At 48.0% G+C, this 17,746-nt stretch overlaps 2 protein-coding genes across 4 annotated transcripts in view; both read right to left on the bottom strand.

The window, feature by feature from the left end:
• Klhl3 (kelch like family member 3) overlaps window positions 1-5,130 on the bottom strand; it is a 125,802-nt gene extending 120,672 nt beyond the window's left edge. For 2 of the 3 annotated variants that reach the window (XM_034510461.2, XM_076938920.1), the window contains exon 1: window positions 1,227-1,765. In XM_034510461.2, coding sequence (XP_034366352.1) covers window positions 1,227-1,240 — 14 coding nt within the window. In that variant the 5' untranslated portion in view covers window positions 1,241-1,765. Of the gene's footprint in view, window positions 1-1,226; window positions 1,766-4,012; window positions 4,081-5,023 lie in introns of those variants that run through there. The other variant, XM_076938919.1, reaches the window with a different exon arrangement.
• Window positions 5,131-15,037: 9,907 nt separating this feature from the next.
• Hnrnpa0 (heterogeneous nuclear ribonucleoprotein A0) lies at window positions 15,038-17,497 on the bottom strand. Its single transcript, XM_034510837.2, has one exon. The coding sequence runs from the start codon at window positions 17,424-17,426 to the stop codon at window positions 16,530-16,532; it is 897 nt and encodes a 298-aa protein (XP_034366728.1). The 5' UTR covers window positions 17,427-17,497; the 3' UTR covers window positions 15,038-16,529.
• Between the last annotated feature and the right edge of the window lie 249 nt (window positions 17,498-17,746).

The raw sequence follows: 17,746 nt of genomic DNA, 5'->3' as shown, positions 1-17,746 counted from the left end.
ATGGTTTGGGGGGGTTGGGAGGGGGTCACCACAACATAAGGAACTATATTAAACGGTTTCAGAGTTAGGAAGGTTGAGAACCACTGTCCCAGACTCTTCCTGTGAGTGGGACCATCACGAAGCACTGGTCTCTGAGGCTTTTTTAGACGGGAGAAGTGAAATGGACCACACCTGTTCTCACAGGGACCCGACTCAGGACACGCTGTGCATACTGGTCAAAGTACTCTCCAGTTGCAGCGGCACGGGTTTAGTGGAGCCTGTTCCCATGTAACCAGCAACTAGCAACTTAGAGGGGAAGCCTTCTGGCATCTCCCTGCCATCCTCTCTCCTCAAAGAAAATGGTAAAGTCCGTCCTCAGCACCAACCCACGGATGAGGAGGTGGTGGCACGAAGGAGACTTCTGCTCCCTAGTCTGCCAAACTTGGCTTTGCACTGAGCACCTTCAAAATGGGAAGACCGGCTCCTCAGACAAATGAAAACTGTACTCCTGCTTTGCCGGGAGACAAACCCTGGCCAGCTCGTTCCTGCTCAACCCGAGCGAGTACTTTAATGCCTTCAGTTGGTTCCTATTTCATTAAAAGTCCATGACGGAAGAAACAAGAGTGCCTGGACGACACAGACCTTGCAGCGTCTCTCAAACTTTTTGATACAGACGAAACCGGTTGTGAGCAAATGTTGTCTGATGGGGATTCTCCTTTACCCACATCAGCACAGAAGCCAGTGTCCAGAACATACACATAACACCATGAACAGACCCGGTGTTAGGAAAGCCAACCACTTGGCATGGTTCTTGAAGATTCAACCACCTAAGTGTAATTAAGCACCCTCTCCGAGGCCAGCCATGCAATGCCATCAAATCCCCCCCCCCACCCCCAACCAAAGACAGACACTGTGGGAGACGGGAACGCCTCCCTGAAAAAGGGCAAGCCCGGCTCAACAAGATGGGACTATTCCCAACACAAGCCAGGAAGTTCCTTCTTTCCGTGTGCTCCAGTGCCCAGCAAAGCCAGACTTTGCTTGGCAGAGCCGGGTGTCTGGAGCTTTGAGCCCTGGAAGAGGTAGGTTTACCAAAGAGACTTTTCTGCTCTCACTCTGCTCTGGGATTCTTGCAGTTGCCAGGATCTGCAAGCCTGCCTCGCTGATGCAAACAAATGTCGGTGATCACACCTTAAGCTCATGTTTGCTTACACATGCACACCGCACTCACCACACTTACACATACGTACCTTTCGCCCTCCATTGTGGGAGGCCCGGCAGGGTTAGTAGCCACCAAACTGCATGCACCCAGGAACCGGCGCTGCTCTCTGGGTTCTCCCAACAGCCCCGTGAGGGACCCTGATCAGCAACCGTGATTCAGCATGGCTGTAACTGAAACCTCTTCCCTCCCAATCCTCCTTCCTCTGACTTACTCGGCGGCAGGCTTCTACCGCAAAAGCGACGGGTGCTAGAAAATGTCTTACCCAGAGCTCCCTGCAGCCCTTTCAGCTGCTAAAAGCAGCAACCCACTCGCTTCCCCTCCCCCGCAGGCTGGCTTCTCCTCTGTCTCCTAGGAACAGCCACGGCTTTGGCGGCGGCGGCAACCCAAGGGCTGTGCCACCTTTCCAGTTGCTTCCACATCTGCTCAGGCATCCCCGGCCCTAGCAACTAGCCCACCCCACTGTCTCCTGCCTCCTCTGCTGCACTACAGCGGATCAGAGGGATCCTCACTAACGGAGAAAAGCTGACCCCTCCTTCTCTCCTCCTCCTAGGCTGTGAGTCTGTGGGCCTGGCCAGATTGCTGGAATGAGGAGGCCCCTCTGTGGCCTGCAATGGAGTTTACCCACCTGGGGAAATTCACTTGTGAGTAACATTGGCGCTGCCTGATTCCCCTCCCCGAGCCCACGGTAGTTCTGAGATTAAAACATTAAAACAAGTAGGTTGGGGTGGGTGGGTGTCACAGAACTGAAATGAATAAGAAGAATCCGACATAGGAGCCAGGGCCAGATGCGTTGTGTGGAGACAGGGGGGAGGTGCAACTGAAACAACCCCCCAGTATTACAAAATGCCAAAGATCTCTGCAGCGATCGCAAGAACACTGCCAGGCTGTCGCCCTGGGCCACACTGAAAGACCACCACAACAGAACCGCTTTCTAAGGTCTGCCATACTGAAACTTGTACAGGCTGTGGCTCCAACTCACATGTCTACTGCTGAGCCTCCATCTCCAGCCAAAGCTCCTGCACTGTAACATCTAGATGGTGGCCCGACCTGGAATGGCTCCTCTAAGCCTGATCCTTGAGTCTTTATGGAAACGCAGTAAGTCACAGGTCTTCTAAAACCTTCCCCAAATCAGACCAGTGACAGCCCGTGACCTCCAATGTAAACTTCAAAGGGTACTGCCCTTATTGTTCATCTCCTGGGGAGTTTGGTTTTTTGCATCCCTTGTTTCTCAGGCTGAAAGACAATCTTGTGGAAAGCTGAAAGCTAAGTTTGTGTCTTCTAGAACTAACCAGGGCTTAGAGATAATTGGGTGCATGAGTGATGAAGATTGGCTCAGAAGCTTCCCTAATAGTACAGAAAAAGCCAGACACAAGTTCCCCTCCCTGCCTTAGAACTCCTCACCCGGGAACACACCCGGCATCTTTGGAGGCACGGAGCAGCGCTGGCTGAGTGGGCTTCAGCTGGGTAGCGAGCCTATGACCTCATAGTCAGTCCTTCATTCACAAGACACTCCCTAGAGTCTCTCTCAACTCTAATAACTCTAATAACTGTGAGTTTCCAACAGCTGCAAAGGTCCCGCTTTCCTTCTCTGTGTTCCCTAATCATCTGCCACTTGGTGACACTTTCCTGGGCTCTCATATTCGTGGGAACCTCAGAAGGACATAAATGATGCAAGTGAAAATAGGAAAGCTGCTCCCTCCATGTTGCTTGTACAGGTTGGGACTGCTAAATTTCCTCAGTGCTGCACAGAGCTCAGGTCACCAAGCAGGGGGAGGAACGCAGGTCTAGAAGCTACAGGTGCCAATAACATGGACTTGACATAACATTCTGACCTCAGACCAGCTGAGCTGTGAGTCTCAAGGTTTATCTCCCCAGACACACCAGTGTCCTCTTAGCTGGACCACGACCCAGAGTCATTCTCCCTCAGACGAGGAGAGCTCTGAGCCACTGCTTACACCCAGCAGTCCTGTGTCTTCGCTTGTGGGCAACGAAAACCCTCCTATCTTTCTCCCACTGCTTCCCTTCCTCCTCTAATCAGCTTCATGGTTCTGTTCCAGATATTTCCTCTGGACATCAATCATAGGGACCACAAGAGGCTAAGCATCACAAATAAGGAAGTGGAATCCCAGAATCCGCGCCAGAGTGCAGGCAGGTCACTAGGATCGGCAGGCGGCTGGGTGAGTCACAGGAGGGATATAAAACTGACTTCCCTTTGTGTGTGCCTTCATTCACGTCTTCACCATACAGGAAAAAAATTTGAGAAGGAAATCCTTCAGGACTGAATATACTCACGCTTCAGACTAAATGACCGGAGCTAACAAAAAGCTCCAGGTACTTTCCTTGTCACCTACCTTTGCCATATGAGTCAGCGTCACCCAGGTGTGTCAGATCACACCCGCTCTACCCACCACCCATTATCCATGAGGCGGAGTGGAGATGGCTATCCAGGAAACCACCCACCAGAACTAAGGGTAGCAGAGGCAAGAGCCCCTCTCTATGCTATTGGAATATTTTTCTGGTCTCCAATACATTTACATCTCCTATCTGCTATCCAAGCATTCTGTGGGCCACAATCTGACCTGTTCAGTATAGGCTAGTGCTCCTGACTGCTTCAGATTTAGAGGAGCTGCTTGGGGTTCTAATGGAGTGAATCAAAAGTGGTTCCTGCCTGGAGGAAAGTCCCCATCCTTGACTTGTCCTGAATGTACATCAAAGCCCGCTACCCACTACCCAGGTTCCTCCCGATGCCTCAGGCAACTCACAGTTAGCCAAGCACACCTGGTGACCCCAGATCTCCATCCCAAAGTAACTCACCCAGTCGTCTATGCCACCTTTCAGTCATCTATGCCACCTTTGTTCAGAATCCTCCAGCTCTCAGGTGACTTGAGAAGAACCAGGGTTAGAAAGAAAAAAAACGTTTTCAGTCTGGATTTGGTCTACAAAATTCTCAGCACTGGTACTTCATCTGGAGACACTCGGCCCTTTTTCTTCCTTTCTGGCTTTTCCCTCCACGTCTCCAATGCTCTGCTTTCTTACATCTGCAGGCACCATAACACAGAACTGTGTCTCAAATCACACTGTGAACCATTTACCTCGCTGGTTAAAAGTGTAAACATCAGGGGATCAAAAGCACTTGAGGAGGCAGAGGCAGGTGGATCTCTGTGAGTTTGAGGTCAGCCTGGTCTACAGAGAAAGTTCCAGAACAGCTGGGGCTATACAGAGAAACCCTGTCTCAGAAGAGAGAGAGAGAGAGAGAGAGAGAGAGAGAGAGAGAGAGAGAGACAGAGACAGAGACAGAGACAGAGACAGAGACAGAGACAGAGAGACAGAGAACAGAAAGAGACAGAGAACAGAAAGAGACAGAGAACAGAGAGAAACAGAGACAGAAACAAAGACAGGGAGAAAATGCCCCTTATCTTGATGGTTTGGGATGCCAGAGAGATGGCTCTTGCCAAGGACCTGAATTTGGTTCCCAGTACCCATGTCATGTGGCCACAACCACCTGTGACTCTAACTCCCAGTGACCTGCAGTCAATCATGCACATATGCAAATACCTGCCTACACACATAGACATAATTAAAAATAAAGCCTTTTAAAAAAGAAACTATTGTGTCCTTAAAACTATATACCTAGAAGTGGAAATTATACATAATTTATATATTACCAAAAGAATACTGGGTGGTATGGCTCTACCTAACACCTATGACATCAGAGCCTGGGATGAGGAATTTCAATGAAGCCCATGGGTGACTGGAATACACAGCTAGATGAGAAGACCACAGAGACTTCACGATCCTAACAGGGCACTGTGCAGGGGTGCTTACCAGAAACATGACGTCGTTTCTCCCGTCTATACAAAGAGGTTAATATCAGTAGCTACCTCCAAGAGTCTTAAGTTTAAAAATGGAGGTGAAGCACGCAGCAGAGAGCCCAGCCTAGGACAAGCACTTAACCACTAACAGCAACTAGTCCATAGTCATCTTTATCTTCTTTAGGGATGTTAAACATCCTTGACCTGAAACAAAGAAAAAAAAAATATGCAGCAGGGGAGGCATTTTGTGTAGCCACCATACATCCCCAGTGGCCACTACTGCCAATAGGTCAGCAAGGGCCAGACAAGACCGGAGCTAAAGTAAGACCCACCTTTATCTCTACACCAAAACTTCCCACCGGATTCTGGACTGCTTACTCAGTGGACTCTAGCTACTTAAAAGTGCCTGGAAAATGAGACAGAAACTGAGAAAGAACCTAGGACCCCAAATAGTCAAAAGGCAGACAGACCAGTACCTAATCCAGAGGGGCATCGTGCCTTGGCTTCCCTGGTAGCTCTCAGGACAGAGGAATCCATGTCCTGGAGACGCCTTCCCAAGCACCGTTATTCGTGATGTTTGTGTTACACCTCTGCGATGCCACATCTCCTTTGACTCCAGTTCCTTCTGCTGTCAGAGGCAGACCTTGCTCTCTCTGGTCACTGCCTCACCCCCAGGCTTTGTTTACGTTTATAGCCACCAAGGCCGGTGGTTCTCAACCTGTGGGTCATGACCCCTTTAAGGGGTCCCATATCAGACATCCTGCATGTCAAATATTTACATTATGATTCATAACAGTAGCAAAATGATGGTAATGAAGTAGCAGTGAGGTAATTTTATAGTCTGGGGTCGCCATAACCTGAGGAAGCTGTATGAGATAATTTTATAGTCTGGGGTAGCCATAACCTGAGGAAGCTGTATGAGGGTGGCGTTAGGAAGGTAGAGAACTTCTGCTCTAAGGTGGAGACATGAGAGAACTGAGGATCTGAGGGTCAAATGACTTGACCAAGACCTGACGGATAGCAAGCAGCAAAGCTCACGCTTTAACTTAGGTTCGCACAACCTCAGAGCTCAGCATTTCCTGCCACGCTTCTACTTTAGAGATGAGCCAATCAAGACGCAGCTAGAAAGGAACTTTCTCAAGACCACTCGAGAGCCAAGCAAGCTGAGCATAGAAACCACACCCACGGGTGCCTGGTCCAGATACACTTTCCATCTCACTTCCGGTTTAGGAACCCTCCCTTAAAGACATTATATAGAGCTGCCATCCAAAGCTTCCAAACACCTCCTCTAGGAAGGTCACCTGGTCACCAGCCAGGCCTAGCCAGTGAGGAAACCATCGTACCCCAAGAGTCAAAGCAAAGCCAGACTGAGGACAGCACAGGAAGCAGCTGGCACACCCCTAAGGGCTTTTTAGCCTCTCAGGGTTTTTCCAAGAACGCTTTCCTTTCCAAAGCTGCAGCCCACAACTGGTGCCCCCTGCTGGTAAGCCTGTGTATGTCTCATATCAAAAATGAAACCACTTCTCACAAAAAGAAAATCCCGGCTTCCTTCACAGATTATAGTAGGAGCATTAATTCAACTTTAATAACAGCGATTATCTGTCGTGGCCCGTACTGCCCGGCTTTGTGGGCCAAAATGTTACGGCCTGCTCCGCTCCACGATTGGCGGCCACTGTGTCTTGGCCCAAGCTGCTGCTCCGGTCCGAGGGTCAGGGTCAAGTCTCTAGTCTCAAGTCTCCTTTATTGAAGGGAATTCTGAGGTATTTATATACACAAGCAGGAGAACACAGGTGAAAACATTTTACCACATGCAGCATACAGCTAAGGTCACTAAACAGCAAAACAAGCTATGTGGGATAAACAATATACTTATCAGAGTGTGCTTCTGCTGTTATAGGCTTTTGACAACCAAGTCTTTCGTCAGGGTATATGGTTCCAGATGGCTGCAAAGTTGATCTAGCCGCTTTCTACTAAAGTCGGCTCCCAACAATTATCTTCTCCCTCACCTCGCCTTTCAGTTCTTTTCTTTTTTTCTTTTTTCTTTTTTTGGTTTTTTGAGGCAGGGTTTCTCTGTGTAGCCCTGGCTGTCCTGGAACTCACTCTGTAGACCAGGCTGGCCTCAGAAATCCACCTGCCTCTGCCTCCTAAGTGCTGGGATTAAAGGCGTGAGCCACCACTGCCCGGCATCAGTTCTTTTCTTGATCCAAAGAAAATCTAGTTGTTTTGCATAAAACGGCTAAATACAGATGACACGTTCAAGGCCTGCCTGAGCCAGAGTGAGTTCTAGGCCAATCTGAATAATTTAACAAAACTCGGTCTCCAAAAAATAAAAAATAAAAAAAATAAAAAGTAAAGGTAAGCCTGGGGCTATTGTAGTTCAGTGGATGGGTGCTTATACAAGGTGTGTGAGACCCGTGACTCAATCGCTGCAGTGCGCGGGTGACAGAGAGCTAAAGAAATGGTAAATCTCTATGGTCACTGATAGCATGCTTTTAATTCAGCCAAGCCTCTCTGAACTCTGCGGTGAACTACAGCAGGTGGCTACGGCGTAAATTTCTGTAAACTTGGTACAGCTAGAAACCCCAGCTGGCTGGAAGGATTCCACATAAAATGGTAATAACTGATCACCCCTCAAAATTCGGCAGAAGACAATTTTCAGTTAGGGGAAAGTAGAAACAAAATATATAAAGTTGAGATTTTATTAAAACTGTGGCAGGGTTTTGTTGTTATTACTTATGGCTCAGTGGTTACGAGCACTGGCTGCTCTTGCAGAGGACCAGCGTTCCAATTCCCAATCCAGTTCCAGAGGAGCCAATGCCCTCTTCTGGCCTCCAAGGGCACTGCACACAGTGATGCGTGGACATCACGCGGGCAAATACCCATATGCATAAAAATTAAATCTTTTTGAAAGGTAGTACAGGCCTATAATTCCAGCACTCAGGAGGCAGAAGCAGGCAAGTCTCTATGAGTTCAAGGCCAGCCTGGTCTACAAGGTGAGTCTAAGACACCCAGGGCTCTGTTACACAATCAAATACTGTTGAGGAAGAAAACAAAAACAAACAGCAAAAAAAAACAAAAAAAAAAAAAAAAAAAAAAAAACTTATTAGTCTTTTAAGATTTTAATTACTCATATGCATGTATCTATGGGGATGTGAATGCAGATATATTCTGACCACAGAGGGAGGAGAGGGCATCAGATCCTCTGGAGCTGGAATATAGGTGGTTGTGAGCCACAGGGTGGTGCTGGAAAACCCTCTGGTCCTCTGCAAGAGCAGCATGTGGTCTTTACTGCTGAGCCATCTCTCCAGACTCCAGTCTTGTTTCTTAGTAGCAGATCTTCACATGTAGCCCAGGCTACTCCTCTAACTCCTGATGCTCCTGCTTCCACCTCCAGAACACTGGGTCTGTGGCATTTTCAAACAGGGCATTTATCAAGCAATAAAAGAAAAAAGAAACTATGCTTCGTTCAGGCATGTGGCACATGCTTCTAATGCTACTAACTCAGGAGGCAGGGTAGTAGGCACTCTGTGAGTTTTAGGCTAGCCTGATCTAGATAGGACTTTTAAGGTCAACCAGGTGTATGTAGTGAGATGCTATCTCAAAAAAATCAGGACATTTATCATTGTATCTGCAACTGGGTCATCTCAACTTCCCATAACTTACATGTGTGATTTTAAGATATAATTTTAATACACCTATATATGTATTGTGTTTGTTTTATATTTAAAGAATAAAATCTGTAATTTTAACTACTTAAAAGTGTAGCATTCTGGGCTGGAGAGATGGTTCAGTGGTTAAGAGTGCTGACTGCTCTTCCAGAGGTCCTGAGTTCAAATCCCAGCAACCACATGGTGGCTCACAACCATCTGTAATGAGATCTGATGCCCTCTTCTGGTGTGTCTGAAGACAGCTACATGTACTCATATATAATAAATAGATAATTGTTTTTTTTTTTTTAAGTGTAGTGTTCTATGGCACTCAGTGCACCCACCGTTGCTTTACATCCTGAACACTTCCCTCATTGCCTCTGTACCCTCTTCCCTCAGAGCCGGCCAGCTGGTGGGTTTTCATCTGCTCTTTCTATTGTTCTGGGGATTAAGCAGAAGGCTATACAGGTCCATCCCTACCATGAAGTTCTACCTCAGACTTAGCTACATTTTCTCTCTAGGCTATCCCATACACAGTACAAGCATCACTCAGTAAAGTCTGTCTTGTCTTCACCTGCCTCCACCCTCAGTTCACCTTGTTTTCATGTTGTGACACGTGCCAGAATTTATTTCTTACGGCTTGGCCACACTCCATTTATTCATTCATCTGCTTGTTGGTGGACACGGGGTTGGCATTTCCCCTCAGAGTAGAGCAAAATCTAGCTAGTGTTTCCCTGAGGTTGGTATTTAGCTGGCTTTCAAGTGTTTGATATAATGATCGTTTTTAAACAAAGTTTGTTTTCCTTTGAGTCTTCTCCTTGGGTTAAGTTGTTACAAATGACATCACTTCAGTATTTCTCTATTCTCTCTTTTTTTTTTTCTTCACTATTTCTTATTAAACAAATCCACGCTGTATTTCACTGTGCTTGCTTGATGCTTCTTGCTGCTTGGTGAAGCGAGCACTGGCAGTGTCAGCTGTGAGAGGACAAGCATCGGACCAAGACCAGAGAGGATGTCTGCAGAGGGAAGAGGTCTCCCCTAGACCTGCCCTCAACCACAATCTGATTTCTTCCCCCAGTACACGCACACAGACACACACAAACACCACACACATTCACACAGCACACACACACAGACACCACACGCACTTATACACCACAGAGAGACACCACACACACTCACACACTCTCACATACCACACATACACACATACACACTCATCACACCACAGACACCACACACACTCACACACCACACACACAGACACCACACACAGAGATGCCACACAAACTTACACACACCACAAACACACTCATCACACCACACAGAGACACCACACACACTCACACACCACACACACACAATCACACCACACACACACACACTCATCACACCACACACACCTACCTGTGCACCAGAGATCCCCAAGGCCTTTTTTTTTTTTTTTTTTTTTTGGTTTGGTTTGGTTTGGTTTTTCGAGACAGGGTTTCTCTTTTTAGCCCTGGATGTCCTGGAACTCACTCTGTAGACCAGGCTGGCCTAGAACTCAGAAAGCCTCTGCCTCCCAAGTGCTGGGATTAAAGGCTTGAGCCACCACCGCCCGGCTCCAAGGCCCATTCTTATATTGCGATGTTTACTGGAAGGACTTGCTGACCTCGGAGCTGAGGTTCACTGGAATGACACTGTTAAGTATATGCTCCCAGAAGGAAAACAAGGGCTGGCAATACTCACATTGCTACAAAGCCTAGGCACAGTAAACACAGGGAATGGTGGGGACACTCCCTAAGTTCAAGTGCCTGGATAAAGGCCAAGCTCACAAATGGGCCATCTAAAAGGACAGCAGCACCAAGCCAGATACGCTAACATTTTACCTACTGCAACCAAATGAAGGTTCTTTTTGGCTAAAACCCACACAGCTATGGCAGAGACTGTCTGTTACACTTCAGTCCGACGAGCTCCAAAGCTTTCCTCATAGACCACCATTAAAGCAGCTACACCAGGAGAACAGAAAGCCTGGCAAAGCCAACAGTAGCTTTTTAAATTCACATCATTGCTAGGCAGCACTCTGTAATCTCAGCATCGGGGAGGCTGAGGAAGACCTGTCATGAGTTCAAAGCCACCCAGGCTGCATAGGCAGCACCCAACCAGCCAAGCAAAGTAGACCTTGTCTCAAAAACTAAACCTCAAAACAAAAGCAAGAACCCCCAGATGGATTTCTACTCATCTATTCAGAGGTGTTAACAGCCTGCTTCTCTGCTGTTGTGATCAGTACCATGGCCCAAAAGCAACCTGATGAAGAAAGGGCTTATGTGGCCTACAGGTTTCGTGCATCATCAAAGGAGGAAGTGCTTGCTGGCTACTTCCTGTTCAGGCTCACCTGGCTAGCGCACCACCCACAGTGGGTTGGACCTTTCCCATGACATCATCAACTAAGACAATCCCACCCAGATTTGCACACAGGCTAATCTGATGGAGGCAATTTTCCCAATGCAGGCTCCCTCTTCCCAGGTGTGTCAAGTTGCTAACCAAATTAATCATCACATCTTTACAATGGATCTACTTCCCAAACCATTATCTGATGTTTTCTCACCTCACTGGTTACTCCTGTGCTCCTCCCCTCAACTACAGTCACCCTAGTCAGTTGCCAAGTTAAAATCTTCCGTATTAATTAAGTAAGAAACTGAACTCAGAAGCTAAGAACACCCACGGTGCACTAGACTCCAACCTGAAGTTAGCAGTTCAAGCTTACTTACGACTCTTTGAACCATCTCGCTGCCCCAAAACCGACATGACTATTTTACAACATACATGCCCTTTCAATTACAGACAACTGACCCACACTTTCATCAGAAACTGGTGGAGAGAGTCAAAACAAGCAAGCCCAGAAGAGCCTGTCAATCATGGAGCCTGTTCCTTCATCAGGGAACCACAAACTATCAGTTACTATAGAATGGTCTCAATCTATGATGACTGTCATTTTTTAAGACCTATTAATTTTGTGTGCGTGCATGTGTGTGTGTGTGTGTGTGTATTTGCCTGCGCACATGAGTGTGCACCATGTGTGGGCCTGTGTCCTTCAGAGGTCAGAAGGGGGGGCTGGATCTGCTAGGAACGGAATTATTGACAGTTGTGAGCTGCCATGTGAAGGCTGGAATTCTCCACAGTAGCAACAAGCACTCACAACTGCCGAGCCCCTCCAGCCCCTACTGCTGTGCTCACCAGAAGTCTCAGGTGACTGCTGTTTCCAAAACCAAATAAATTAGTCTGCATCGTACAGATGGTTTGCTATTAGTAGTCTTGGCAAAAACAATAAAATTTAAATGGCTGGTTTTTTTAAAGGTCTTTGTGGCCCCATATTCAAAAGGGGCAGTGACATAAGGAACATAACCCATCATGCTTTGCATTTCAGCTAAGCTGTGGCAATGCCCTCTGTGGCTCTGTCTAGCTAATCCAAACAGTGAAAACGAGTTCCAACACCTGTCACATTTCCCTGTAACAGAGTCACTCCTGTCTATAGGCCAACACAAACGCTGGGACTCTCATAACTTTACATTCTCACCATCGAAACAAAACTGCGGTGGTCTTAAGAGGAAAAGGCTGGCCCCTGTTTAACTTAGTAGTACATTTTTTGTTGACTGTATCATAAGAATGAGGCTAAGGGTCTCTCTCAAAGACCTTGCAAGTAATGACCGAGACTGATTTGAAATTTTTATCAAACCATAAGAGATCTAAACAATCACATAGTCTAGGAAATAAGTTGACTTACCAGGTTAAACAGCAAACTGAAGTTCTCTCAATCCAGAAATTCACCCCCCTGACCCAGGGCAAACATCACCCAGCACATCCCAGTTGGTTACTCTCCATCCTCTTGAGAGAGCTTCATGATACAAATACTTGGTAAATCATTTACAAGTCAAGCAAAGGCAGTGCTGGTAACATCTCTGAACACACTGGGATACTGTGCCCTTCTACGTAGGACAGGACAGTGTTTACTGCTACGATCTCAGAACTCACTGTGTAACACCTTCAGAAGAGCAGCTGAGCAATCCGGCACTCAGAAGGCAGAGGCAGGCAAATATCTGAGTTGGAGGCCAGCCAGGACTGTGTGACAGCCAGCCCTGCCTGCAAAAATATTTTCAAAGCTGCAAGATTCCTATCTCCTATTTTCAATACTTGATAATAGGCACACTGCTTAAGTTATGTAGCCTGTAGCCTGATAAAACAGAGATAACGGAGCTCTCCACAGAATGACTGAGGACTGAAATCAGAAATCACACACAGGAACTTAATTACTTCTTAGGCCTTCAAGGAACTGTTTATCCGGGGCTGGAGGTTGGAGGTGTGGGGGGAGGGGGAATCATTTTTCACTTTGAAGAGAGCAGGAAAAAAGAGCACCTCAAGTTCATCTGCAATGGGACCCTGAGGAGAAAACAGTCCCCACTTAGCCTGGTAGTGGCTGGTCCTTCCAAAAAGCCCAAAGAGCATATATCTGTAACCCAAGCACTGGGTACACAAGAGGATACCCAAGAATTCAGGGCAGCCTGGTCTACATGGCAAGTTTCAAGCCAGCCAGGGACACACAGCAAGAAAAGAAAGTAGGGGTGGGGAGGGAGCAAACCAGGCCAAAATAAGGCTGAGAGATTTTCCCTATTACACTGACACTGGGATTGGAAGAAACTTCCAAGTGTGAATGTTACACAGGTCACACCCATTCACTAGCTAAAGGCAGGCAATGCTCAAACCGCCCACACTCCAAAGTACACTTTGAATTAGCAGACACGTAGAAAGAAAACAACCTAAAATACAAGTGATCCAACTTAGAGTGTAAGCAACAAGGTCTGCAAATCAAGAGACTTCGTCACTTGTCCTGAGGCAAGAAATCCTAAAATTCCAAATTCTCAACCAACCTCCGTCTTTCCTAAAAACGAGAATCCACATCGTTAGGACATAAGTATCAGCACATTCAAGTCACACTTGATAGCACTTTATGAATCTAAATCACTTTATAAATCTTTATAAAGACTTGAAATTCTGGGGTCTGGAGATGGCACAGCTTTTGAAGGGGACCCCACACCTAGGAAGTCAAAGTCACCAGCTCCAAGAGATTTAATGCCCTCTTCTAGACTCTGCAGGAACCTGCATTCACACAATTTCCCTTTTTTCAAAAATACACTTTAAAAAAAAAATTATTACCATCTTTAAAGATATCCCAGGTCTGTCAAAAATGGCTCAGCTGGTAAAGGCACCTGCAGATCCCCAAACCCAGAGGGCAGGAGAGCACTTGCAAAGTGTCCTCTGGCCTCCACAGGTGCTGCGTGAAAGGCACACACTTGCACATACACACAAAAATCAATGTAAGGCTTTCTCACACTATCTTTTAACTGATGATTACCTTAGAACTCACACTCTCCCTTTCTGAAATACAAAGAGCTTCACACTGGGGCAATTTCATCTTGAAAAACCAGAAAATATCCAAGCATGAAAAAGTATTCTCAAAGGAGTGGCGGAGTCTCACCTCCTCCTGTCACCTAGGCTTCAAGTGCTCCATTCAGGTTCGTTCAGGTTCTCGAAGGGTAATCAAGACATCAAACAGTTGTCCACCCATTTAAAAAGCTTCACGTGCCAAAGGCTGCTGGGGGAAACACAGGAAGTGCTTACAGAAATATTACCATCTTCCTTTCCTACTATTCAATCCCACTCACCTCTAAGGGTGAACACTGAGCTGTTAATGTCCCAGGAACTGTGGGCTCTAACAGAACCTTAAGTCATCCACTATCTTTCCACAAGTCACTATTACTGAAAAACCACCTCACATGTGACAATCTTCCACAATACCTAACAGCTCAGTCCTTTCATCCACAATAGCCGAAAGTCAGAGGTAGCATGTAATGAGTTTTAGATCTTTTCCTGTATCCTAGAGGGACCCCAAAAAGCCTGCATTATCTTCAAGGGGTTTCAAGCAGGAATTTCCAGGAAGCCAGCAATGGTAAAGCCACTTCATCCGTTTTTACTTCCATATACAAACACACCTACACTGTTGGCTGTGTTAATACTTGAACCAAGCATCAGTTTGCTCAGTTCACTAAACTGAGCAAACTAGCCACTCATCCTCTTACCTCTTTAAGAGTCTTAGTAATTACAACATTTTGGCAAGAACCAGACCTTAGAAATTATTACTCAGTGACAAATTAAAATGCGGGGGTTCCAACATTAAAATATTTTAAAATATAAAAAGAAAAATCTTTTCCCAAAAGTTTGATGCCATAAGGCTTTGGGCTGTCAAAATCCAAGTCAAATTTTTTACCATACCGTTAAACCCAGTAAGTTAACTGGAGCTCTGAACCCACCCACCAGGTTATACATACTCTCACTCAATCATGTAAGAATTGAATTCTTTATTTGTGATATCCATAAACGTTGCTATTCTATGTTTCTATCCAGGAAGGCAATTTTCTCCTATTATCAGTTTTTGTTTTTTTTTTTTATAAACAACAACTTGAATTCTATTGCATGAAGGGCTACAAATACACGTTAACCAAGCAGAATACAGATATTTTGTTTTACAACTTGCACCTAAAACCCCAGTACACACAGCTGCTTCAGTAGCTATCAGAGCAGTTTGGGGCTCCTGCCCAAGCTATGCATAGCAGTTTACATATTCAAATCTCACGTAGAAAGTGACTGAATCGGGCTGTTAACTACACTCCTGGGAAGCCCGTCTCAGCTACAAGGAAATGTGGACCGTTCAAGTCTGCAGACCTCTGATGGCGAACTGCTAAATCTGATGAAATTGTCCTAACAAGTTGTTTTTAAACCAAGTGTCTTGCAGCTATACTGCACTCTACCAGCAGATGGTGCTACATCCGTTGGACTTAAAGAGGACAAAGTTCAGACTTAGGGAAGAAACGTTTTTTTTTAAACCTGCTCTGAAAATACATTTTAAAAAACTCAATTTAGTGTTAGGGTAAAATAGAACCCTTATTTGTAACCATTCATTACAGACAAACCAATAAGGATGAAACTAGGTCATCTAAAAAAGTTTTAAACAGTTTATATGAATGAGAACACATGCTTTAAACACAAACTATTTCTTTTAAAACTACACAGTACATATTTTGAAGTAAATTCTCATAGAAAGAAGAACCAACCATGTCAGGATGATAAGCAAATCGCTTATTACAAAGAGATGGATGCACAGAAACTAAACAGCCACACCCACCACTTCAAAAAGTTTTTGTCTGTAAAAGGTAAATTCAACACATCACTAACTGGGCAAACAGGAAGGGGGGAAAAAAAAGAACCCACAAGACCTCCTTTAAGTTTCTCGAAGTACACATCAAAACCCAACAAAAATCCTTTAAAACGGTAAGGAGTGGATCCTAGAAAAAAAATGTTAGACATGTACGGTCAAACACAATGATTTATTAAAAATAAAACGTAAAAATGATTTTTGTACATATGCTTCCAAATTCCAGGCATGGGATCCAAGGTTTCATAGAAAACGCTGTAGCCAGGTATCAAGTCCTTACAACAAAGTAAACTACCCTCCCGCCCAACCCCCACCCAGGTTTTGCTACAGAATCAGCAAGTTCACTCCCGCCCGCCCGCCCGCCCCCAAAAAACACAAATTAAAACAAGACATTTTTGCTAGTATAAAAACGACCAAGGTCCAAGTAATAATAAAAAAATAGAGTCCATCAATGACTGTAACACAAAAATGTGTGTGTGGGGCCGAGTCCACCTTCAGGGGGGGACGGGCAGGCAAGCGGGGGGGTCGTGCCCCCCAGGGTGAGCGGCTCCCCCGAGGGCACCCGGGGCGGGCGCGGGGGGCGAGAATGGCCGCGCCCGCCGCCGGCATCCGGAACCCGGCTTCTAGAACGAGCCTCCGCCGTAGCCGCCGCCGCCGCCATAGCCGCCTCTGTACGGTCCACTGTTGCTGCGGCCGCCCCAGCTGCCGCCGCCGCCGCCGCCGCCGCTCTTCATCGGCCCGTACGAGGACTGGTGCTGGCTGTAGCTGCCGAAGCCGCCGAAGCCGTTGCCGTAGTCGCTGCCGCCGTACGAGCCGCCGCCGCCGCCGCCCCCGTAGGCGCCGTAGCCCCCGTAGCCGCCGTAGCTGTTGTAGCCGCCGCCGCCGCCGCCGCCCTTGGCCAGCCCGTTCTGGTCTCGGCCGCCGCGGCCCCGGCCGCCGCCGCGCCCGCCCCGGGCCGCCCGCGCGCCCCCGCCGCCCGCGTGGATATCCTCCTTGGGCACCGCCTTCTTCACCTCCACGCGGTGGCCCTGGATCGGGTGGAACTTGACCACCGCCGCCTTGTCGGCCGCGTCGTGGCTCTGGAAGTAGACGAAGCCGAAGCCGCGCTTCTTGCCCGACTGCTTGTCGGCGATGATCTCCGCCTTCTCCACCGCGCCGAACTGCGAGAAGTGCTCGATCAGGTCGCCCTCCGCCACGTCGCCCTTGAGGCCGCCCACGAACAGCTTCTTCACCTTGGCGTGCGCCCCGGGCCGCGCCGAATCCTCGCGCGACACGGCGCGCTTCAGCTCCACCGTGTTGCCGTCCACCGCGTGCGGCGACGCGGCCATGGCGGCGTCCGCCTCCTCCACATTCGAGTAGGTCACGAAGCCGAAGCAGCGGGAGCGCTTGGTCTGGGGGTTCACCACCACCACGCAGTCCGTCAGCGTCCCGAAGGCCTCGAAGTGGCCGCGCAGCCCCGACTCACTCGTCTGCACGTTCAGGCCGCCGATGAACAGCTTACAGAGCTGCGAGTTCTCCATGTCGGCCGCCCGGGCCCTGCCCCCGCCCTGCGCGCTCCGCGGCGTCGCCGTCGCCGTTAGCGGTCGCCGAGGCCTCGTCGGAGCCCGGGCCCGGCCGCCGCCGCCGCCGGCGGGGAAGGGGCGGGAGGGGGAGGGAAGGGGCGCGCTGCCGGCCCGAGGGCGAGCCGAGGACGCTGGAACCCTACCAGGGCCGCCGCGGCCGCCACCTCCGCTCCCCTATCGGGACACCACACAAAGAGGCCGCTGAAGGCGCGCGCACCCTCCCCGCGCCGTGCGTCACAAGCGACGCCGGGCCGCCAGCCAATCGCCTCCGCGCTCGC

Source organism: Arvicanthis niloticus, chromosome 8, assembly GCF_011762505.2.
Source record: "Arvicanthis niloticus isolate mArvNil1 chromosome 8, mArvNil1.pat.X, whole genome shotgun sequence".
NCBI lineage: Eukaryota > Metazoa > Chordata > Mammalia > Rodentia > Muridae > Arvicanthis > Arvicanthis niloticus.
This window is presented reverse-complemented; position numbering and strand designations above follow the sequence as displayed.

Coding starts and splice junctions, on each gene's coding strand:
- Hnrnpa0 (XM_034510837.2), bottom strand. CDS start 17,426: ATGGAGAACTCGCAGCTCTGTAAGCTGTTCATCGGCGGCCTGAACGTG.